Source organism: Lissotriton vulgaris, chromosome 12 (genome assembly GCF_964263255.1).
Source record: "Lissotriton vulgaris chromosome 12, aLisVul1.2, whole genome shotgun sequence".
Classification (NCBI taxonomy): Eukaryota; Metazoa; Chordata; class Amphibia; order Caudata; family Salamandridae; genus Lissotriton; species Lissotriton vulgaris.
In genome coordinates, this window is record NC_141700.1 from 709,463,725 (window position 1) to 709,490,378 (window position 26,654).

Genomic DNA, 26,654 nt, shown 5'->3' on the forward strand with positions numbered 1-26,654 from the left:
AGTGGCTACTGCCTTGGCATTTTCTTCCCTGTCAGATGAGAGACATGCTTTCACTTTTAATGTTCAGGAAAACATTAATAACCTGGCTTTCTAATAATTGGGTTCTCTTTAACTGTCTGCTTTCACTTTGTCCTGTCTCAGGAATAGCTATCGCTGAGACACCTTTTTTGGTATTTATGTGCTCTATAAATTGTTATAACATAACACTCATTGGAGTATCCAACATTGTTCCTTCAGCTTTATTATATTTAAAACATTCTCTATGCTTCTGAGACTTGCTTTTTATCAAAAGCCTGTAACCTATTATTGTTTTTTGACTGAGTGCAAGCAGAGAAATGGTCGCCCAATGGAGCATTAAGTATTGTGAACCTTTCCTAGAATGGCACTGAGATACAGAGTTTGTGATCTTTCAGCTATGTTATTGTAGACACAGGTTTCAATCATTGAATTTCATGTGCACGCCAGGTAACAAGCACCATGTGAGCATATTGTCTTGGTCATTGTTTATATATGTTTCTCCTTTAACTACCTGAAAACAGGGTGCACTCTGTAATTTCCAAATCTGGTTCCTTATCACACTCTAGACTTTCCCACATGCGATGGACAACTGAAAGTGAGAAAAGAAAAAGAACGCTTAGTGCAGATCACTGGCATACCATTTACATGCATGGGGCATTATTTTATGTAGTAGCCTAGTAGTCCCAAATGTGTGCTTCTGGGGAATAGAGAAGCCTGGGCCAAATGTTGTTTCTTTACACCCTTTTGCAAAGACCCAGCTGCCTCCCATTTTTTACCCCTCAGCTTTACCCTCATACACCTTACCATCTGGGTGGTGTCAGAGAGGTGATCTGCATTAGTTTGGAGTGTGTAACAGGAAAAATAGAACAGATATTGTAAATGTATTGGAATTACTGTTTAGTTGCGTATATGAAAAGGAAGAAGATTATATATTGTTGTGTGGTTCCCACTAATCCATAGGATCTGCTGTTTGTGTACAACCTAAACCTTCGGTGGGGAGCCTAGACTGAGTCCATGCACCTCCGCAAGGTATGGTGGCCTAGAGACCAGCTAGCTCACATTGCCACCATAAGCCTTCGTAACCTAATAGAGGGAATTTAAATTCGTCTACAGCAACATTAGAATGTTGTTCTGCGTGCTTCTACCAGCCTATAGAAGCCCAGAACACTCCTTTGTCTGCATTGGAGTGCTCACCATTCTAAAGTTCTAATTATCAGTTACATTTGTCAAAACATCTTTTGCAGAGAACCCAGTAAATACCTCTCCCATTTACCGCTCTGAGCTCTAAAAGATATGATCATTTGTGATGGACTTGGTGGGTTTCATTTTAACCACCAAACATTCAGAAATAAGCCTGAAACTTAATTTTGGATACAGTTAAATATCATTGCAACTTAAGGTGGAATATTTAATTGTTTCACACATGTATACCCCATTTGATTAGCTGTGTAGTAACATTTGCTGTTGCTTACAATCTCTTTGATAAGCAAATGTTCTTCATTGTCCCCAAAGGAGTTGGGTTCACTGAAACAATATTGATGTATAAAATATAGAAGTAAAAAATATCAACGGAAAAATATAGAATGCAAAAATATCGAGTCCCTATACTTAAACAATATTAAACAAATTAAAAAATAAAAAATATTGATGTAAAAAATATAGTTGTACAAAATATCGAATTTTATATATATATATAGAATACAATAATAAATATTACATATGTTAAATAATAAAATTCATGTAGAAAATTAAGTAGATTGAATGTAAATTAAAAAGAATATAACAAATAAATTACATACAGTAGGGAAAGTGTTAGCTAGCAGAGGGGTAAAAATTCCTAGTCCCACTCCAGTGAGTGTACCATTAGGGAAAGTGTTGGATAGTGGAGAGGTAAGCATTACTATTCCCACTCCAGTGAGTGCAACAATAGAGAAAGTGTTGGATAGCAGAGGGGGAAAAATTACTATTCCCATTCCAGAGAGTGCAACAGTATGGAAAGTGTTGGATAGCGGAGGGATACAAATTACTATTCCCACAGCAGTCAGTGCAACAGTAGAGAAAATGTTGGATAGCGGAGGGGTAAAATTGACTATTCCCACTCCAGTGAGTGCAACAGTAGGGAATGTGATGGATTGCAGAAGAGTAACAATTATTATTCTCACTCCAGTCAGTTTAAAATTAAAAACAAACAACATTTTAACAACAAAAATATTTAAAAACAAAAGATTTTTTTAAATATGTCAAAAACTAAAATACAAATATATTTAATATTATTTTTGGAAAAAACATAATATAATGGTAAATACATATGACAAATACCTACAAATATTATATTAAATACAATAAAAAATTAATTTCCAAACAAATAAATATATGTAATTAAAAATTATTTAGAAATAAAAACATTAATTATTACATACATTTACGTTTATTTTCTACCCTATAACACCACACAATTCACAACCCACATCCCAAAAAAATGTACTTCCTTAATTAACTTATGAAAATTATTTATCATCCCACACTTTGCCCACAACTCACAGCTAAAATTAAACTGTAAAAAAAAGAATTACACAATAAAAGCTTTTTTACAATTAAAAAACAAATAGTATTTAGCAACTAATTATAAAGTATGTAAAGTTAATTTACTCATATTTCATCCAATTAATCAATTTTTGTCCATAAACTTTACGTCATTTTCATGCTTCATGTGTTGCAAAAGTAAATCTTTCCAGAGGCAGCCAGGAAACTTGGATGTATTTATTTTGCATATTCAAACGTCTAATGTTGCCGAAGCTTTACCACAGACATGTGCTTTCTACATCCTGTCGAACAACCAGTGTTAAAACCCAATGAATTTCGAACTTTTTAGTTCTTCCTCAGGGGTACTGGAAAAAATAGATAAAGGGCCGTTTTAACAGATGTTCGAAAAGTAAAAATTACATAATAATAAACATGCTATGAATCTCCCAATATTCCTTCCTGTCCTCATAACCATGCAACTAAGTTCATCAAAAAATCTTTAAATACACCACAATAGCAGTTGCCATGTTCACATAAATCACACGCTTTCTATTCCTTTCCCCTTTTAAAAAAACCTAAACTGAACCTCTTGACATACAAAAGACTCGATCCGAATGGTTTACTCTCCCCACACCCCTAGCTGGTCCTCAGTTAAATGCCACTTTTTAAAGTTATACAGTTTACCTGGTTTCAGTAAAAGCCTGTGGCTTGTAGCGAATTTACTCTCCAATATATTATGAGCGTATGCCAGAGCTCCCATCAGCCTACGTTTTCCCATCAGCCTTATCCCAACTCCCCTTCGAGCCCATGTTTATCAGATGAATCCCTTAATTAGCAGCACGTGATTATTCACAGTTTCCGTGTGTTCTCTTGAGCAATCTTCCTAACGGGAAAACTACCTTTCCCATAATGCGCTATGTGAGTGCTGTTTAAACGGACGTGTACACTGCCAACGCTATTCCAATTATGAGTAAAAAACTAGTGCCAGACAAATGCTAAATGAAATTAACTTTTCAACTGCGTGAATAACTGCTGGTGAATAATAATTTTCAAGTGCCATAAATAATCATCACCAAACAATACAAAATAAAACTGACAATGTGCGCCTGTGAAAACATAATATAAATCTGGTCCTCGTTCATTTTTGTCAGTTGTGTTTTGTTCGAGCATGAAGCTGCCTCGGTGGTGAAAGTCCTTATGAAGTTCAATATTTCCGAGTTCAATTTTTTAGTCAACAGGTGGGGTGCGCATCGCATGTGGGACAAGAATTTGTTTGCTAAACTTCATGGAGAATGGCGTGCGCACACCTTCCCTTTCTTTCTTGTTCGTGTTCAACTTATTAGGAATCAGTATTTGCGTGCAGAACAGAGCTGTGTTTGTCCCAACACAGTCATCTTAAAGTGGTTAGAGGGGGGTTCGTGATTTGCGTCCTTATCTGTTGCACAGCGGCAATGAGGAAACATTTCTCGCTAGAAGAATCCATTTATCATATTTCATCCAATTAATCCATTTTTGTCCATAAACTTTACGTCATTTTCATGCTTCATGTGTTTCAAAAGTAAATCTTTCCAGAGGCAGCCAGGAAACTTGGATGTATTTATTTTGCATATTCAAACGTCTAATGTTGCGAAGCTTTACCACAGACATGTGCTTTCTACATCCTGTCGAACAACCAGTGTTAAAACCCAATGCATTTCGAACTTTTTAGTTCTTCCTCAGGGGTACTGGAAAAAATAGATAAAGGGCCATTTTAACAGATGTTCGAAAAGTAAAAATTACATAATAATAAACATGCTATGAATCTCCCAATATTCCTTCCTGTCCTCATAACCATGCAACTAAGTTCATCAAAAAATCTTTAAATACACCACAATAGCAGTTGCCATGTTCACATAAATCACACGCTTTCTATTCCTTTCCCCTTTTAAAAAAACCTAAACTGAACCTCTTGACATACAAAAGACTTGATCCAAATGGTTTACTCTCCCCACACCCCTAGCTGGTCCTCAGTTAAATGCCACTTTTTAAAGTTATACAGTTTACCTGGTTTCAGTAAAAGCCTGTGGCTTGTAGCGAATTTACTCTCCGATATATTATGAGCGTATGCCAGAGCTCCCATCAGCCTACGTTTTCCCATCAGCCTTATCCCAACTCCCCTTCGAGCCCATGTTTATCAGATGAATCCCTTAATTAGCAGCACGTGATTATTCACAGTTTCCGTGTGTTCTCTTGAGCAATCTTCCTAACGGGAAAACTACCTTTCCCATAATGCGCTATGTGAGTGCTGTTTAAACGGACGTGTACACTGCCAACGCTATTCCAATTATGAGTAAAAAACTAGTGCCAGACAAATGCTAAATGAAATTAACTTTTCAACTGCGTGAATAACTGCTGGTGAATAATAATTTTCAAGTGCCATAAATAATCATCACGAAACAATACAAAATAAAACTGACAATGTGCGCCTGTGAAAACATAATATAAATCTGGTCCTCGTTCATTTTTGTCAGTTGTGTTTTGTTCGAGCATGAAGCTGCCTCGGTGGTGAAAGTCCTTATGAAGTTCAATATTTCCGAGTTCAATTTTTTAGTCAACAGGTGGGGTGCGCATCGCATGTGGGACAAGAATTTGTTTGCTAAACTTCATGGAGAATAGCGTGTGCACACCTTCCCTTTCTTTCTTGTTCGTGTTCAACTTATTAGGAATCAGTATTTGCGTGCAGAACAGAGCTGCGTTTGTTCCAACACAGTCATCTTAAAGTGGTTAGAGGGGGGTTCGCGATTTGCGTCCCTATCTGTTGCACAGCGGCAATGAGGAAATATTTCTCGCTAGAAGAATCCATTTATCATATTTCATCCAATTAATCCATTTTTGTCCATAAACTTTACGTCATTTTCATGCTTCATGTGTTTCAAAAGTAAATCTTTCCAGAGGCAGCCAGGAAACTTGGATGTATTTATTTTGCATATTCAAACGTCTAATGTTGCCGAAGCTTTACCACAGACATGTGCTTTCTACATCCTGTCGAACAACCAGTGTTAAAACCCAATGCATTTCGAACTTTTTAGTTCTTCCTCAGGGGTACTGGAAAAAATAGATAAAGGGCCATTTTAACAGATGTTCGAAAAGTAAAAATTACATAATAATAAACATGCTATGAATCTCCCAATATTCCTTCCTGTCCTCATAACCATGCAACTAAGTTCATCAAAAAATCTTTAACTTTTTAGTTCTTTTGAAACACATGAAGCATGAAAATGACGTAAAGTTTATGGACAAAAATGGATTAATTGGAAGAAATATGATAAATGGATTCTTCTAGCGAGAAATGTTTCCTCATTGCCGCTGTGCAACAGATAAGGACGCAAATCGCGAACCCCCCTCTAACCACTTTAAGATGACTGTGTTGGGACAAACACAGCTCTGTTCTGCACGCAAATACTGATTCCTAATAAGTTGAACACGAACAAGAAAGAAAGGGAAGGTGTGCGCACGCTATTCTCCATGAAGTTTAGCAAACAAATTCTTGTCCCACATGCGATGCGCACCCCACCTGTTGACTAAAAAATTGAACTCGGAAATATTGAACTTCATAAGGACTTTCACCACCGAGGCAGCTTCATGCTCGAACAAAACACAACTGACAAAAATGAACTAGGACCAGATTTATATTATGTTTTCACAGGCGCACATTGTCAGTTTTATTTTGTATTGTTTCGTGATGATTATTTATGGCACTTGAAAATTATTATTCACCAGCAGTTATTCACGCAGTTGAAAAGTTCATTTCATTTAGCATTTGTCTGGCACTAGTTTTTTACTCATAATTGGAATAGCGTTGGCAGTGTACACGTCCGTTTAAACAGCACTCACATAGCGCATTATGGGACAGGTAGTTTTCCCGTTAGGAAGATTGCTCAAGAGAACACACGGAAACTGTGAATAATCACGTGCTGCTATTTAAGGGATTCATCTGATAAACATGGGCTCGAAGGGGAGTTGGGATAAGGCTGATGGGAAAACGTAGGCTGATGGGAGCTCTGGCATAAGCTCATGATATATCGGAGAGTAAATTCGCTACAAGCCACAGGCTTTTACTGAAACCAGGTAAACTGTATAACTTTAAAAAGTGGCATTTAACTGAGGACCAGCTAGGGGTGTGGGGAGAGTAAACCATTCGGATCGAGTCTTTTGTATGTCAAGAGGTTCAGTTTAGGTTTTTTTAAAAGGGGAAAGGAATAGAAAGCGTGTGATTTATGTGAACATGGCAACTGCTATTGTGGTGTATTTAAAGATTTTTTGATGAACTTAGTTGCATGGTTATGAGGACAGGAAGGAATATTGGGAGATTCATAGCATGTTTATTATTATGTAATTTTTACTTTTCGAACATCTGTTAAAATGGCCCTTTATCTATTTTTTCCAGTACCCCTGAGGAAGAACTAAAAAGTTCGAAATGCATTGGGTTTTAACACTGGTTGTTCGACAGGATGTAGAAAGCACATGTCTGTGGTAAAGCTTCGGCAACATTAGACGTTTGAATATGCAAAATAAATACATCCAAGTTTCCTGGCTGCCTCTGGAAAGATTTACTTTTGAAACACATGAAGCATGAAAATGACGTAAAGTTTATGGACAAAAATGGATTAATTGGATGAAATATGATAAATGGATTCTTCTAGCGAGAAATGTTTCCTCATTGCCGCTGTGCAACAGATAGGGACGCAAATCGCGAACCCCCCTCTAACCACTTTAAGATGACTGTGTTGGGACAAACACAGCTCTGTTCTGCACGCAAATACTGATTCCTAATAAGTTGAACACGAACAAGAAAGAAAGGGAAGGTGTGCGCACGCTATTCTCCATGAAGTTTAGCAAACAAATTCTTGTCCCACATGCGATGCGCACCCCACCTGTTGACTAAAAAATTGAACTCGGAAATATTGAACTTCATAAGGACTTTCACCACCGAGGCAGCTTCATGCTCGAACAAAACACAACTGACAAAAATGAACGAGGACCAGATTTATATTATGTTTTCACAGGCGCACATTGTCAGTTTTATTTTGTATTGTTTGGTGATGATTATTTATGGCACTTGAAAATTATTATTCACCAGCAGTTATTCACGCAGTTGAAAAGTTAATTTCATTTAGCATTTGTCTGGCACTAGTTTTTTACTCATAATTGGAATAGCGTTGGCAGTGTTCACGTCCGTTTAAACAGCACTCACATAGCGCATTATGGGAAAGGTTGTTTTCCCGTTAGGAAGATTGCTCAAGAGAACACACGGAAACTGTGAATAATCACGTGCTGCTAATTAAGGGATTCATCTGATAAACATGGGCTCGAAGGGGAGTTGGGATAAGGCTGATGGGAAAACGTAGGCTGATGGGAGCTCTGGCATACGCTCATAATATATCGGAGAGTAAATTCGCTACAAGCCACAGGCTTTTACTGAAACCAGGTAAACTGTATAACTTTAAAAAGTGGCATTTAACTGAGGACCAGCTAGGGGTGTGGGGAGAGTAAACCATTCGGATCGAGTCTTTTGTATGTCAAGAGGTTCAGTTTAGGTTTTTTTAAAAGGGGAAAGGAATAGAAAGCGTGTGATTCATGTGAACATGGCAACTGCTATTATGGTGTATTTAAAGATTTTTTGATGAACTTAGTTGCATGGTTATGAGGACAGGAAGGAATATTGGGAGATTCATAGCATGTTTATTATTATGTAATTTTTACTTTTCGAACATCTGTTAAAATGGCCCTTTATCTATTTTTTCCAGTACCCCTGAGGTAGAACTAAAAAGTTCGAAATGCATTGGGTTTTAACACTGGTTGTTCGACAGGATGTAGAAAGCACATGTCTGTGGTAAAGCTTCGGCAACATTAGACGTTTGAATATGCAAAATAAATACATCCAAGTTTCCTGGCTGCCTCTGGAAAGATTTACTTTGGAAACACATGAAGCATGAAAATGACGTAAAGTTTATGGACAAAAATGGATTAATTGGATGAAATATGATAAATGGATTCTTCTAGCGAGAAATGTTTCCTCTTACCCGCTGTGCAACAGATAGGGACGCAAATCGCGAACCCCCCTCTAACCACTTTAAGATGACTGTGTTGGGACAAACACAGCTTTGTTCTGCACGCAAATACTGATTCCTAATAAGTTGAACACGAACAAGAAAGAAAGGGAAGGTGTGCGCACGCTATTCTCCATGAAGTTTAGCAAGTTAATTTACTCCCCACACTGTACCCCATAACAATAAAACCCAGACACAAAAAATATAAACAAATACCCTAATTAAATATAAATTAATTAATATTAATGATCAACTAATTTCTAATTAATCAAACATGCATTACTTCTCACCCTTTACCCCTACAAACCTCACAACCCACGCCTAAAATTAACTACACAAATGCCATGTTTAATTTTCAATTAAATGATGAATATTAATCAATAGCTGATTAATAATTAATTAAAAATTAATTACTTCCCTCCCTTTACCCCATAAACCCCACAATCCACACCTAAAAACAATCACACAATTACCATAATTAAGTATCAATTAATTAGCTGATTTAAATTAACAACTAGTTATTAATTATTTAAAAAATAAGTGACTTCCCACCCTTTACCCCTATAAACCCCACAACTCGCACCTGAAAAACACCACACATTCACCATAATTAATTATCAATCAATTCATTCATGTTAATTAACAACCCAATAATAATTAATTACAAATAAATTACTTCCCACAATTAACACTATAAAATCTAAATTAAATAAATAAAAAATAATCATGAATTTATTACAATTAAATTACTTCCCACCCTATTCCCCTATAAACCCACAACTCGCTATGGTACTAAAAAATGCAAAATGTTATTAAAATAAAATTCATAACTACTAAAGAGTAACACATATATTACAAAATATAAGCAATACTTATACAAAGAAACATGCATCACATACATTTAAAATATAAACGAAAATACCTAACACTAATTACGAAATCTTTATTTTGAAATATATTTTTGCAAACAATATTTTTTACCTTAAATTCGATATTCTTGATCACAATATTATTCCTGTTAATATTTCAGAATCACGTTATTTCCAATTTGATAATTGTGCAAGTCGACATTTCCAACTCGATATTCTGTCTCAACACCAAGGTTTGGAATCCACACAATATGCTATCTTCTTGTGTGGATCAAACTTCCCTCATGTACAATACAATACAATACAATGGGCTAACTCACTCACAACAACTGATTTAGACTATAGATTTGTCTCTACACTACACACACAAGCCTTTCTGCAATATAAACATGAATATACTCTCTGCATAATTAGGTTATGACTATTGATCAGTATCATTACAGCATCTATACTGATGGTTCTGCCCAGCCTGCGTTAGGGACAAAGCACCAATACTCAGCAGTGTGCGCAGTTGTAAAGGGGTGCATGTAGGATGAGAACTCCATCCTGAGAAATCTACACACAGTCACTCTGTGACTGCACTGCACAGTGGCTAAACTTAGCGCTCTAATACTGGCACTCGAGAGAACAGATCCGGGATTCCCCACACTCCAAGGGGTCGATTACGATGTTGTTCAGAAAGCATTCCGACCAAATTGGATCCGGGGAGTGCGACCATCAGGTTACAATGCATCCAGGTGCTTCCAGATACGATTTGGTTGGACGCACACAGACTTCAAAGAAAGCCTGTGTTTCAACTGAATACGCAGGGTCCCATTAAAGAAAGGGGTGGCTGTGGAAAATGGTGCACCCTGTGGCGGGCCACTCGTGGTTAGAAAAGGGGGTCCCTTGGGTACTCCCACGGGACCCATTTGGAAGGCCCTGGGTAAAAGGGGGTCTTCCACGTGCCCCCAAAGTCAGATTCTGACAGCCGATCCGAGTCGGATCAACTGATTTCGCAAAGCTTTTTCAAATCTGACTCTGTAATCGCTAGGTCGTAAAGCATACAAGTTGTTCAGAAATGCAGTCCATAGACACAAAGGATTCGGCTCTGAACGACTCAAACTTTCTGAATGCTGTCCAGTTCGGGTTTGGAAAGTTCGAACATTGTAATCGGTCATTCAGAATGGTTACTTAATTGGTCAGAAACAAGGCTTCCGAATTCGATTTGGAAGGCCAGAATTCGATTTGGAGCCTTTCTGAAAGACATCGTAATCAATCCCATAATGTGTGATTTGTATTATTGTGTCTACTTATACACTACAAGAGCCAGAATGGGTTCAGGGATTCAAAAGGGTTCATATTCAAGCAAGCACAAAATGCTTTCGGACCAGGTGGTAAAGCGGAAAGATTGGTTGTTCTGGACTCATGTAATCCATACATTGAGTTATTAGCATATTGGTTTACACATTGCAGGCAATTCTATGGCTGATGAAGCTTAAAATCAGCAGTGAAAACTGCTGCAGTCACTGCAATTACTCATTCAAGTACGAGAATAGACACTGACATCACTACGGTGTCAATGCTGCACGCAATGACACCCTCTTGCTGAAAGGATTTGCACTCAAGTACTTCTATAAATTAGATGCTAGGAACATACCATTTGCTATAATTCCTAGAGTAGAGAATAGCATAATAGCAAATTCAGACTGCGGGCTAAGACTAATTATAGCTGCACATAAGGGTCTTGCATCTGCACATGCAGGGGTGGCTGCTAAAATTCCATTATTGAAGCAACGCTATTGGGGGCTAGGTCTCTGTTAACAGACCAAGGACTTCATCCTCAAATGTGACAAACACTAGCACATGAAGGGTTCCACAGTGACAGGCCCACCACAGACACCTCTACAGATTTCAAACAACCCTGTGGTTTTTGTATTTCTGGATCATTGTGGAAACCGTACAATGCAGCTTCTATGTTCTTGTCTGTCTTCTATAACCCTTACCTGTCTCTCTAACTCTCACACTGCTCCTTTAAGTGTTTCTCTCTTTATACAGCCTTGATAGATCAAGACTCCTTGACATCACGCTTCACTAACCTAATTTCCAAGGACACTTGGGTTTCTCCTGCACATGTTGCTGTATTTTGTTTTAACTTATTGCAGAATAAATTTTTTTAAACTATCAATGTACAAGCTTGTACAACCAGGTTCCTGCCACTTAATTAATGTCAAGGATGTAGCTATTTTCACCTCATGTTTAAAGTAATTTTTTTGAGTTATCTTTTCTTAACCCCTTGGCCGCGGGGGTAATTCCGCCGCGGCGCTAGGGGGTAAGGGGGGATGCGCGGCGCCACCATGCTCGTGATGGAACCACTCCGTCTCGAGCCATGGTGGCACTGTGCTTGTGATGGAATGTCCCGCCCACCTAATAGAATGGTCAGTGCAGGCGCGTATTCAGTGCCGCGCAGGCACGGCGGCCGGGCCGTTACGGAACCATTCCGTCACCAGCACAGCACCACCGTGGCTTGTGACGGAATGGTTCCGTCACGAGCATGCAAGGGGTTAAACACATTTAGAAAACTCACTGAAAAAGTATATTTAAAAAATTTTGAAACATTTAGTCATGTTAAATATTAATATATTAATTTCATATATATTTGAAATGTAGAACAAAATAACATTTCCAAAGACTCAATAAGTGTTCTTTTTACTGAGTTACCCATATCACCCATTAACTCAAAACATTGTGACTAGTTCCCGCCCACAGAACTCATTTAAGATAAAAAGTATATGTAAAAACGAGTAAGTGCTAACCAACACCCTGCAATCAGCATAAATGATATAGTAATGATGCTGACTGCACCCCTGTTGCTACCTTATTGATCTAATAATGGCAGGTGAAAGGATGACAGTCGGAAAGCCCAACCGCCACGCAGTGGAGAAGTGTGGCTCACTGGTTAGAGCAGGCAGACCCTGAAGCAGAGGTCAGACCCGGGACCAGGGTTCAATTCCCGACGCGGCAGGGTCTTGAGCTCAAATGTCCACGGACTCGATAATTCTCGCTTCGGTGCCTGACCTAATCATGGGTTCACACTCTGCAACTCTGGGCATTAAGCTTGCTTAATCTCCACAATGGCCCCCCGCGGCGGGATGCCTGGCTTTCACCTTGGGGATGCCCTGTAGGGGCTATCTCACAGGGAAAAGCCAGGACGGGTTCCCAAGGCAAGCGCTTAGAGACCCCTGGGTGATAAGCCCTATATAAATCCAATATACAATACAATACAATACAATCTGACGGGCTCAATGAGCTCGTCGGTGTGTCGGAGGCATCCATAATTCCTAAAATGGTGGCGGTGCCTGTCAGACACTTCCCTAAGGAATTATAATGTACCTACCCACCAGCTGTGTTATGGCGGTTTAACCACATTAAAAAAGGCTGAGGGAAATGGGAGGCCTGTAGCAGGCTCTCTGTCCCCCCTTGCCCTCATAAGTGGGTGTTGGGGGCATCCTACGGTTACCCCTACATATCCCTACACCATGTGGCAGGCACTGCATGGTGCCTGCCACATAGTGCAGGGATATGTTTCCTGTCTATTCTTTGTACTGGAGTGAGTGCTGCAGCACGCCGCACCTGCCACAATACAAATGATAGACAGTGTAACCACCTTGGAGGCGGTCGCATTGTAATCACACTTATGCAACTGCTGATAGCTAATCAGGCAGACTCGTTGTCTGATAGGGTGGCGGGTGGCTGGACATATGTTCGCCTGCAATCCTAATCACCCCCTGGACATCAGTATGTAGTTTTGGGAACAGCATTACATAGTAAATAAGTTGTACTATTATACTACTAATAAAAGTACTATAAAATGCAGTTTTGCAATAAACCCCTGAGATGGTACACCTCTACTAACATTAATCCTGGGTAATCACACGTCGTAATGGGTTTCAAAAGGCTGCATTAGCTTACTCCTCATTCTTAACGCACATGTACATAGCAATAAATTGAGTTGCAATGAGGCACACTAGTGCTTGACTGTGAGCCTAAGTTGAGCCAAAGAAACTTTACAAAATTCCTTGACAAGTTCTGATGAGATAAAGCCTGTATGCGACTCTATGGAATATTCTTAATGTGGAAGAGAGATTTCGCTTTTTTTATGGAAAAATTAAGGATGCAACATTAACTATAATCATGGTATCAGCAGAAGAAACTGTATTACTCTGATTCAAATTTAACTGTACATCAATATTTTGTCTAAAGTGATGTATTTCTGTTCTCTTAGATACCTCAATCTTCCTGCAGTGAAATGTGCCCGGTTGGATTCAGAAAATCCACTCGAGAGGGCCAAGGAGTCTGCTGCTACGACTGCATCCCATGCTCTGAAGGGGAGATTTCTAATCACAACAGTGAGTTTAGTGGGACCCATTCAAGGGCCAGAATTATGTTTCAGTGCATTCTTGACACCCTTTCTGTGACAGAGAGATTTTCCTGAGTGGGGCTTTATAAGGAATCTACAGTTTAAAGGAATCTTAGATGGGTAGCTGTGGTACTAACTTGGAAATAGTCTGTTTACAGAAACGCAAGAGGGTGTTTTGTAGAAGAACTCCTGAATGGTTGTTGTTGAAATATGGGAATGCAAGACGGTGGGTTTTTACAGTATCTCTAGAAATGGATTTTTGAACAACCACAAGATGAAACAATTCTATCTGCTGGGAGGTGGCCAATCACTTGGGCAAGCATGCGCATTATCAGATTCTTTCTAAGTGCCACATTGGTTTTGAACTCTGTAGTTGCATGGTGAAATACCATTTGCACAAGGTATCAGGTTGGTTTTACACCCACTTACTCCTTTATTCGTTAAATGAATATGATTGGTCCTTAAATCAAACTTTTTTGTGGTTAAAACACTCAGGTTTGGTGTTGGTGATCCATGAAACGTTTTTCCATTGTACCAAATCCATTTCAGGAGTTGTTAAAGTTTCTCTGGAAAACAAAAGGAGAGCGAGGAATAAGTAGAGGGGTACATCCTCTTCTCCAATATAACAGTAAGGAACAATGTGGATGGACCCACAGATAAGTATTACCACTTATGTTGACTCAGCATAGTGTCGCAGAGTACAAACATCCAATAGCTTTGTAAGAAGACCTCTCACCCACCAACCTAGTTGGTGGCATGCTTCATCATTGGGGACCCAACTGGGCTGCTGAATGCAACCTAGTTGTGCATCAATGCCCGAGTACAGTGGAGCGGGTTTGGTGATTCAGTGAGGTTGGTGCTCAGAGAAAGGGAAGGGAAGTGAAAAAGGGTTAATACCCTCAATGGATATCCGGGCGGGCACGATAACAGTTTACCCTTCAGTCTAACTGCAATAACTAGTTAGATATTGGGCGCTCCTGGATACCACCTAAAATGAAAGGAGAGTTGCTCCAAAGTCTAGTAGGAGTCGAGCACCCACACCTTACTGGGAGTTTAGCCAGCTCTTGTGCATCTACCCCAACTGTACTCCGACATAGCCCATTGAGCAACTCCCCTCTCATTGCTAGGTGGTATCCAGGAGCGGCCAATATCTAACTAGTTATTGCAGTTAGACTGCAGGGTACACTGCTATCATGCCCGCCCAGATATCCATTGAGGGTATTAACCCTTTTTCACTTATCACATGCACCACACTTTATTTAACTTGTTCTCTTGTTCCTGAAGAAGCGCCACAGATCTATTTCGACCACACAGGCGCGAAACATGTCAACCTCTTTTAGTTACCTAGGGCCCATTAAACCTACATAGGGCACACCTGACCTATGGGTTTTTTCGTCCGCCAAGGGTGCCCTTTTCATTAAAAAAAATCTTTGGGTAACCCTTAGACAGTTTTAGACTCACTCTGCACGCACCACTGCACCCTCTTAGAGGACACACACCCGCATGCACCATATGGCGTTTTGTCTCAAAAGATCTCCGCTAAAGTGAGCCTTCGGGGGACCCGTAGGGCATTGCAGCGCTGGCCCGACGAGGATCAAAATGCCCAATGATGAAGCATGACATCCTTCGGGGTGTGTGAGGGCATTAAGAGCCAAGACTTTCTCTTTCCACTCACAAGTGGGCCTCAAAAATCCTAGGACTACCTACACCTCGATCTTACTCTATATTGAATGAGTGACTACCTGTACCCCTCATCTGGAACAGTGCCCCCTGTTTTGGTTGATACGGTTTACGTTAGGAGCAGGGGCACTGGACCTTAACTGGCTCCTGGTCTCCCCCTCTTTGTATAGATACGGTGGTTTATAATCTACATCTGCATAGGGGTATGTTTTTACATAGAAAGATTTCTTAATATCCTTTTGAAATTTGAACATTTTAGACTGGGTAAGGTCATCCTTGTAGTCAGCCATTTCTTTGTTGACTTCATCCAGACTTTTTTTAATGAAGTTAGGGTGGTTTTGAAATAATCCTCTGTAGCTTGAATGTCTATGAGGATGGCGTCAGACAGTCTTTTTGCTGTCTGGATAATTAGGATAATCCAGTCTCTGGTACACTGCCAGGCTATTTGTGCCCAGTCTCTCTGAAATGCTGTGTCAACTAGGAAGATGCGAGGAGCATTGGTGATTATTAGTCCCTTTGGGGCAGTGTTGCTACGTAAGTATTCCTTGAGAACTGCACCATGTAGAATGGTTCTGATATGATTTCTCTTTTTTTCAGTGAGATTTTTCCAATCCGCTCTTTGTGCTGTAGTCTGTGCAACATTGATGTCAGCAAGTAGAGGTGGAGGCTCAGAGCACGACAAAGCAAGTGGAATGCAAATAAGGGCAGCCACATGTTCAATGCATTTGTTTTATATGTTTGTATGTCCTTTATGGTAGGTTTTTTGAAGCATGCCACCAAATAGGTTGGTGGGTGAGGGGTCTTCTTACAAATCCATTGGATGTTTGCACTCTGCGACACTACATAAGTGGTAATACTTATCTATGGTTCCATCCACGTTGTTGTTAAAGTTTCACCTGATCCTAAAATGGGTTGCGTCAGTCTACCTAATATCAGTTTGGAAGGAGAATGCTGTGGGTGCCCCATCGAAACGGCGATTCAGTATCAGGTGTAATAATGGTTTGCAACCCAAATTCCAGTTGCATTTACAAGAAAAGTTACAGACTCACAAGTTGGGTTGGTAACCAATTTGCAAAATACTGATTGGTAAAGAATCCTTTCCTATTTTTGAATTGAGGTCAGAGTTTCAAGGGAATTAGGCAGTGGTTCCAGGGACCACTGCCAACTTCCAATGAAACTTTTTTAATAAGCATTTTCAAAAAAATGTTTTAGAGCAAACACGGAGGGGCAGATTTATGTTAACTGGCGCATCCCCAGGGATGCGCCGGTTAACGTGCGCCACAGTGCGCCACAGCTCCGCCACCCATGGTGCACCGCATTTATAATGCGGCGCACCATGGTGCAAAAACGGCACAGATGCGTGACGCATCTGTGCCGGAAATGTGGCGCATTGCTGGAGTTGTGTCGCTAAGCGTGACGCAGCTCCAGCAAGGCTCGGGGGTGCCCCATGTACACAATGCAGTATCAAGACCTATGCCTGCTTCAAGCAGGCGCAGGGTTTTGACGCAGCATTGGCCTGAAAGTGACTGGGTGAAATCTATGAGATTTCACTCAGCCACTTTCAGGAGGCGTTCCTGCGCAGGAACGCCCCCCCCTGCGCAGGAACGCCTCCTTATGGCGCAGGGCTTTACAATGTGACGCATCTCCTAGATGCGTCACGTTGTAAATAGGGTGCATTGTTTGCGCCACAGTTGCGTCAAATAAAGTGACGCAATTGCGGCGCAAGGGCATCATAAATCTGCCTCATATTCTTTAAGGAAATAGGTCTGCGTAAAAAAAATATTGGGTGCGTAGTAAAGATAGGCAGCAATAACCCAAAAACCATTACCTCCAAATGAACTTTGCACTCATTTAAGAAGGAGCTTTTATCTGTCCAATGATACAGCCAGAGGAATGACTTTGAAATATGTGAAATTTGTCCATAGAAGGGGCAGCAAACAAATACAGAAAGACGAACTTAGAAGCAATCTTAATCAAGCATTTTGGAAAGCCAATACGTAAGGCATTGGACAGCTGGTGAAATATTTATTTGTAGAAATTGTTTATTGTAAACATGTGCCACAAAAACAAACAAAAGAAAACATGTCACTGCCTAAAAGTGGCAGCATATGCAAGTAACGTATGGGTGTTTCTTAGCAGGCAGTTCTTTTAAGCATAGATATAAAAACCATCTTTAGTATTAATTCACATGCCAGGAATGCCGGAGCGTGGTATCCACCATATCTTATATTATGCTTACTGTGCTTTTAATGATATCTTTGTACAATGCTTAGAATGTTACTGAGATTTCTTGATTCACTAGGTCAGGGATCTCCAAACCGGTCCTGGAGGGCCGGATCCATTCCAGATTTTTTGGATATCCCCATTGAGATACATGTAGTAATTTTAAAAATCTGGCATGGATCCGGCCCTCCAGGACCGGTTTGGAGACCCCTGCACTAGGTAATCTGTTTATAGATTATTGTTTCCCATGGATTTGCAGGTAATCTCAGCTGTCTGAGTCGCATTTCTATGGATTAAGCTACCATTGTTTTCTTGAACTTGGATTTGCTCTTGTGTGGGTCTCTTTACCAGTGAACACCCTGGTTATTTCCAACATGCAGTGAGATATTTTGTCTACACCAGGGGTCTCCAATCTATTCTGTAATGAAAGCTACTCATGTACTACGAAAATAACCCTGAGCTACTAATATTATGAGTGTCGTAATAGAGACTGCATCAGATAAGATTTTGTTAGTTGCCATAGTGGAAGCAAAACAGTACCCCAAAATTTTAGACAACTTAAAGCTTACCTCTAATCAGAGCTGTCACATTTACTGGAGTGGAGAAGGTGTTCAATCTCAATTTCATGTGGAAATGTGTCTCCACATTAAGGAACCACCTAAGCATCGAAATTAGAAAAATACAAACAATATAGTTATATGAAGAATGCAAAACCCAAAAATTATTATAAGCCCCAAGTGGACAGCATAAAACGGAAGAGTAATGGACAACATCTCTAGTTGAAATAGAAAGTCTTCTGGCTCATCCCCAAAATCAAGGTTTTTTTTAGAAATAATTTTTGCATATGAAATTACAGAGTCTACTCACTGTGGTGTGAGCAAATGTAGCAGTTCGTCAGCAAATCAGAGCACATGAAAAAAACGTACATTGCCTTAATGCCTAAGCACAAACCCACTACATGAATATTTATACATCCCTGTAAGGATTTGCCTCTATTTGCATGATCATCCCCCAATGTATTGGGCCGTTGCCTCTGGTTGTTCGACTCTGAAGGTGCACTGAGTCTCCCAAACCGGCCTCAGTGCCCTGAACCGTAAAGTGTGTATGTCATATTGGCTTACCCAAAATTGGAGTAAGTTAACTTACTTATAAGTCCCTGTCGTATGGTACCAGGGTATCACGGGGCCTGTAAGTTAAGGCGTCTCTCATGGATTGCAGCACGTAATGTGCCATGATGAGAGTGCAAAGCAAAGCATTATTTAAAGCCCGGCAGTGTGGACTGGCGGAGAGTATTTGAACTGGAAGCTCGACTTTGCCATTAAAAGCAATGGCAAAGCCCAAGTACTCCTTTTCAACATCTATATGTCACACCAAAGGCAGGCCTAATGAGCCCTAAAGGCAAAGTGCATTATTTTTCTTAGACATGTGTTTTCTAACTTTATATGTCATTGTTATTGTTGTATTTACTGTGGAGAAGCTAGTAACCCCTCTAGTAAATACAGAGTTACACACTCCCAACTCTGAATAGGGCCAGTAAAAATGATACTTCAAGACATCAAAAGAATCATTGCATTAAGCCATAATTGATGCTCAAGTTTAATTTAATGTAACATTTGCACAAATAGCAACTTTAGAAAGATGCCTCTTTGTTGTCCAACGTTTCCAATGACCATTTACGATTGCTAGCCATGAGACAGCCTTCTGACCTTCGGGGATTGAAAGGTGTGATCGACTCTCCGGAAGGACCACAAAGGGCCTGCCTTTGAAAGGTGTGTGACCTCTCCTTGGCACAAAGGCCAAATAGGATGTGAGCACAAAAGATGAGCTTCAAAGAAGTAGTTGTATTTGAAGGGGCAAATGTTTTTTCTTCGGCATGTTGCCTGCCAGGAAGTCAAGCCTCTGTCATGGGCTAAGGCGCCCTAAACATAAAGAGAAGAGTTCTGCCATGTTGGGAGTGGGCAGAATGGTGCATTCTGTGCTAGCTAGAAGCCACACTTTATAGTAAGTAAAAGACACACAATTGATGGACAGAATGCAGAATTGATCAAAACATTCACTCCCACTCAAGAGATCTGGGGTAAATCCATCATCATTTTGCTCACTTTGCTACCCCAGTTTAGACCCGGCCATATACAAATCAGTCTTGACTCTTTGTCTCATGGGAACAGTCCAGCCCAAACTACCAAGCCAAGTCCTCCCTGGACCGGAAACAAGCATCCTAGGACGGGTTTTGGGTTTTCACCCCTCATTAGCCAGTATAGCTTTATTCAAGTGGCACAGTGAGCCCGGGATTCTTATTTTGAAACTGGACACCACTGCTGGTGCCTTCACTAGTATCTTCACTTTTGTCAATATGGACTTCTAGATTATTGCCTTCACTGGTTTCACGTTCACATTGTTTTTTACACCACTCTGGACCCATGCTGCAAAAGGGGGCTTGATTTTGTGAATCAGTCATCGTTCTCAACACTTCTTCGTCCACTACATTCACTCTTTTTGTTTGAACAGTTTGGGCCTACTGTGGAATTCCTACACACTTCACAGCAGTGTTAAACACCAATATAATCTGCTACGGTCAACACCATCTTTCCTCACTGTAATTTTTACAAAAATATCTTCAGATAACAATCCAGTTGTCTGGGTTCAATGGGTGAGATTTAGTATCTTTTGTTGGTGTTGTTGCCAAATTCACCTTTTAAGACAAAGATTTCACCACATCAGATAGACCCTTACAGTAATCTAAAATGATTCCATCAGTAAATGAAAAAAGTCAAACTTAAGTAGTATAAACCAATCTCATTTCTCCCTCCATCAATACTTCATAGGTGATATAATATTTTCTATGTCAGGGGTACCGTACTCCTGATGCTCATCAAAACAAGAGGAAGAAAATCTTGCCAATTCAAAACAGTGGAAGCACATACTTTTGCCAATTTGTTTTAAATGGTTCCATTCATTCTCTCAACTATGCCAGAAGATTGAAGACAATAATTAAAATGGAACTTCTGATCAATTTGTAGAGCTGTACAAATTAGTTGCAGAATCTCATTTTTATTAAGTCTGAGCCATAATCTGTCTCAATATAGTTTGGCAGGCCGAATCTTGGTTATAATTCCATCAAAAACGTTTGTCAACTGTCTGGCTGTCAGATCTCCTGATCGGATATGCCTCGGCCCATTTACAAATCAAGCAGCCAATCACAAGAATGTATTTAAGACCTTTTTAAACTGGCATTTCAACAAAATTTGCTTGAAGTTTTAAAATGCTCCCTCTGATTTGGCAGTATGACTCAATAAAATGCTAGCTTGATTATTCTTTAGACATGTTAAGCAGCTGCTGCACAGATAGATCTTCAGTAACATTTCAAAATTCAGTATTTGCTCAATACTTATTAAAAGTTCTTACCAGGGAACTTCTCCCTGCATATTACTTGCTGTGCAAATAATTGGCTATGGAATGCAACACTGTGTTAGACAGCACATTTTTGTTCTCAGGAGTGACATAATAGACCTGATAATTCCTCTTTTAACCAAACATTTCTCATTTTATTTTCTCATCCACTGCAGCCTCCTCCTGCAGATTTCTCAATTCACACTAAACAGTCTTAACTGTACTAAACAAGTAACACCTTACATCTTCTGTGTTTATCACAATTTACTTTTGTTGCACCTTTCTCTGTTCCTTAAGTCACTTTCTCATTTTCAAGTGCATAATATCTTGCCATTTGACAAATATATTTATTTATCACTAAGGGAAATATTTACAAAGGAAATTGCGCCATCGGAGCGTCACATTTTTTGATGTTCCAGTGCCGCAATGCCCTACTCCATATTTACAAAGCAGCATTAAGCCACTTTGCATGGCTTGATGCAGCTTTGTAAATATCGGCCCTTTCACACAGGTATCTGCGTGAAGGGGAGTGCAGCTGGTGTTGCTGTGGGCTTTCCACTACAACACCTTTTGCTTTTTTACACTTCCTCAGATGTTCAAGGATCTGTACCTCTGAGGTAGCGCCAAAAACTAATGCCACTGAATAACAGGCATTAGATTGGCACAACAAGGAGAAATACTCTTATTTCTCCTCTTTTTTTGCTCTTTCTATGTGTGCTACATCCTTCACATAAACAGTCATCCCTGCAACACAGACACCCTTGCACCACTGTGCAAGGGTACCGGCATTGCTAGGAATCATCCCTGCAATGCAGGCATCCTTGCACTATGGCACAAGAGTGTCTGTGTTGATGCTCGGCAGCTTTATTTAGCAACAGCACAAGGAAAACACAGGGGTGCACTGTATTCTTGTAGATACACTTCATCCCTGCATTTTTTAAATGAAAGCGCAGTGCTGCTAAATTGAGTTGAGTGCCTCGCAGCATCATTTACTTGGGAATATTCCCCTGAGGTTCTTAATTTCCATCACAGGAGACTCATAAGGGCTACCAAGAAGTTCCTGACCAATTCCTTATTCATTTTTTCAATGACTGGCTTCATACCTTTTCTCAAAGGTTTGTATTGTTTATTTCTATAGAAAAACAGCATTGGGTTTAACACTGATCTTAACAGGTTTTACACTTTTTAGTAATCCTATTTCTTTACCAGAAAAATTCCACAGATCTTTTTCTGACAGCATGTCTTAAATCCAGACCTATAGTATCTTTATCATCCTTTGTACAATCATTCACAAAAAATGTATCTCACTAAGCAAGTCTCTGGCCAACCAGTTTACAGGACTTGAATCACACATAATAAACTAATGGCTATTTTACTTTGACCCTATATAAAAGGAACATCTGTTGGGACCTGTTTAGTAACCTGTTTAATACTGAGTCCTACAACTTGGACTTCTCTTCCCGAGAGAGGTAGGTTTGGAACTCCCACAGAACAAACTGTAGAATGGGTAGACCGGTATCTACCTTGATGGAAACAGGATGGCCATTAACTTCATCACCAATGTATGGTATGCTTTGGTCTACCTCCAGCACTGCTCCAAATAAGCAATCCTTCTTCCCTCTCATGTACCATCAATGAGAATTATTTTCTGGAGAAAACGGAGGAAAATAATTACTCAGGATCAATGGATTCTGTTAGGACCCTGGATTATATGGAATTGTATTTTTATATTTTGCTGCAACACTGACATTATTGGCATATTCATGAAAACCTATTACTGATCATGCATACTCTGTACAGGAATTGGTTGGGCTTGGACCATTGACTGCAGATTTTTCTCTATTTTAGGAAAGGACAAAATCATTCTGAATCTGATCTCAATGTTGTCACTATTTCCACCCACAGTGCCTGATTTTATCACAAAAATGACAAACAGCTCTCTTCCTGAGCATGTCAACCTTATCATTGATTCGAAATATATTCACTATCCCTCTTCTGTGACCTTGCACTTGCCTCACTCCATTTCCCATTCTCTCACTTTTCATGGAGGACTGTACATTCATACCAATTTTGTATTGAACAAAACCCAAGTCAGAACCCATCAACTGATTCCTACCATATTCTCATATGGCTTAGACTGGGAAACCATCCGCTTCTGTTTCCTCATTGTCTGCTAAGCCTCAAACCAATCACTGCTGTATTAGGGAAATTTTGGGATTTCCTCTATACTCTTTGTTTACAAACACTTTGAATATGAGAACTAAGCGCAAGACGCAAACCCATGACATAAAGCAGAAACAACACCACTAGCACCATCTTTATTAGGATCATCAACTCAGCTATGCTACGTAAAGAGCTAGATCTGTTTCTCATAGAAGGAATGCACTGACTCATATTGCTCTTATGAGAATCTCAATATCTTTGCCCAATTAATGCCTTTCTCTGGCATGTTCTTTTTCACATGTTCTACCATCTCTTATTTATCAAAAAACCCACATTAGAAGGAGCATTCCTAGGTACAACCTTAGCTGGTTCCTCAGTCAGCCAGCTTCAGCAACCTTACACTCAGACCAAACATCACTAATAGCTATAATCTTAAATAACAAATTGAAATAAGTCCAGAATATTTTTGAAATGGTGGTCAAACCATGAACTTCCTTGTTTGACTTTTCAGGCTCCTTTTGCAATTTTGGAAGGTTTGACATAAAAGTATATGGATCAGTCATATACATGCACATACTTCTCTCCATGTACTTCTCTTAATGGGACTCTATCCTTGTTTCTGATCACTAGGTTAATCCTCACTTTCTTCCCTGTTTCTGAAGAGTGTTTTTACTAGTAATTCCTCTCATCTATCTTTCTCTATATTTCTTAAAGTCACTTCATCCATGTATCTTTTAAAACTTGTTCATCTCCTACATCCCAAGCATCCTCCCCTACTGCCCTTTTGCTTCATCCTACGTAGCCACGAAATTGGCCTAGCTCTTCATCCAGTCCTTAGGTTCTTCACGTATTTTAACCACTCCTCAGGTCATTCCTAGTCCTGATGAGGCCCTTACATCCGACACAGGGTTGAAATATGGACATCATCTTAAAACAGACCTACGCTTTTTCAAACACAACATATATTCCCTCTGGTGTTCCTAGTTGTAGTCAATACATTGGGCTGTCTTTTGACTTATACCAATATGCAGTTTGATTTACACATTGTCAAATCTTTTACTTTTTTTCAGTTGCGGTCCTTCTCACTTAGGGTTCTGTTGAAAAACTCTTGCTCACTATTCACTTGACCACGTGTCACTTAAGACGCCCCCCCGCTAAAGTGCCTATGCAGCTGAAAAGCCCAAACTTTATTTTGCTGGTGTTAATTTTCAGGCCATGAATGCCGTAAAACTATTTTAGCCCCCTAGTAGGATTTCAAATCTTTTTGGCACTTCAAACACTAGCATGGTGTCATCAACAAGCAACCTAGAAAAGGGGAGTCATTTACACAGTCCAAAAGGAAGTCTACACAGCCATTTATGAAGAGAAGGAATAGTGTTGGGGTCAAGACGCACCCTTCCTAAACACCCTTGTGGACCGTTTTTTGGTCAGTTGTTTCCCCATTAACTCTACATCTAATTTGGGCATAGTTATCAGTGGGACTAACATGTCTATAGGGTGATATGGGAGCCCCAGTCCACTTAGGGTACACAGAAGCTTTCCTCTGGGCAGCATATCAAATGCAGCCTTTAGGTCGACAAATGCCATGTAAAGGCTACCCCTATTTATGACAACCACTTTCCATCTCATGAGTAGGAATCTAAAAACTTGAGCCAGAGTATTCATTTTAATGTGGAGCCCAGCTTTTGAATTGGGAAATACTTGTATTGTCTTCAATGCACAGTAGGAGACTATTGGGATTGGCTTGCAGAAAGGTTTTGAGCAGCATCAATTAAGCTTGTTGGGCTGTAAATAGCATGGTTGGATTTAGGGCTCTTCTTGAATATAGGAACTGTCTCTGCTCCTTTCCAGGAAGCAGGGATACGGGCATCCGCCATGATGGCACTGGCAACAAGATTTAAATGAGGAGCCCTGACAGTGGGCTCTGATTTTAAAAGATCCTTAGGGATCTTATCCGTACCAGGAGCCTTACCCACTTTATGCAAGCTAATGGAACACTCAGTTTCCATCACGGAAAATAAGCAACCTATGTCATTGCCTAGTTCCTAGTCAAGTCAAGTCAAGTCAAATGATTTATATAGCGCGCTACATACCCAGAGGGTCTCAAGGCGCTTGAAGAAAGGTGGGGAATTACTTGTCGAATATCCAAGTTTTAAGTTGTTTTCTGAATGCTAGGTGGTTCTGAGTGAGGCGAAGGTGAGTGGGAAGTGAGTTCCAGGTTTTAGCTGCCAGGTAGGAGAAGAATCTACCTCCCATGGTGGTTTTGTTGATGCGAGGTACAGTAGCAAGGGCTTGGTTGGAGGATCGTAGCTGGCGGGAGGGGGTGTAGAAGGAAAGTCGTGTGTTGAGGCATTCAGGTCCAAGTTCGTAAAGTGCTTTGTGCGCGTGGGTTAGGAGGTGGAAAGTAATCCTCTTATTGACGGGGAGCCAGTGGAGGTTTTTCAGGTGACCAGAGATGTGGTCTTTACGCGGGATGTCTAGTATGAGTCTGGCTGAAGCGTTCTGGATGCGTTGGAGTTTTTTCTGGAGTTTTGCAGTGGTACCGGCGTATAGGGTGTTTCCGTAGTCCAGGCGACTCGTGACCAGTGCGTGGGTGACCGTTTTTTTAGTTTCGGTGGGGATCCAGCGAAATGTTTTTTTGAGCATGCGAAGAATGTTGAAGCAAGATGATGAAACGGCGTTGACTTGTCTGTTCATAGAGAGTGAGGAGTCCAGGATGATGCCCAGGTTACGTGCGTGGTCCGTCGGGATGGGTGCTTTTCCAAGGGCCTCTGGCCGCCAAGAGTCATCCCAGGCGGAGGGGGAGGCACCCAGGATAAGGACTTCTGTTTTGTCTGAGTTCAGTTTCAGACGGCTGTGCTTCATCCACTCGGCTACTTCTTTCATTCCTTCATGTAGGTTGGTTTTGGCAGTGTTAGGGTCTCTGGTGAGTGATAGGATCAGTTGAGTGTCATCAGCGTAGGAGATGATGTTGAGGTTGTGTTGGCGTGCGATGGCCGCGAGGGGGCTCATGTATACGTTGAAGAGGGTGGGGCTGAGTGAAGATCCTTGTGGCACGCCGCAGATGACTTCAGTGGCCTCTGACTTGAATGGTGGGAGGCGGACTCTCTGGGTTCTTCCGGTGAGGAACGATGTGATCCATTCCAGTGCTTTTCCTTGGATTCCGATGTTATTGAGGCGCTGTAATAGGGTGCTATGACAGACTGTGTCGAAGGCTGCGGAGAGGTCGAGGAGGATGAGGGCGACTGTGATAAGACAAATATCTATTATCTGTAGGACCACCTCAAATAGGCTATCCCA

The 26,654-nt window shown here is 40.4% G+C and overlaps 1 protein-coding gene across 1 annotated transcript in view; it reads left to right on the forward strand.

Moving 5' to 3' along the window:
- Nucleotides 1-26,654, forward strand: part of LOC147678066 (vomeronasal type-2 receptor 116-like) — a 53,151-nt gene that overhangs the window by 9,907 nt on the left and 16,590 nt on the right. The window contains exon 7 of the mRNA XM_086945616.1: nucleotides 13,764-13,887. Coding sequence (XP_086801742.1) covers nucleotides 13,764-13,887 — 124 coding nt within the window. The remainder of the gene's footprint in view (nucleotides 1-13,763; nucleotides 13,888-26,654) is intronic.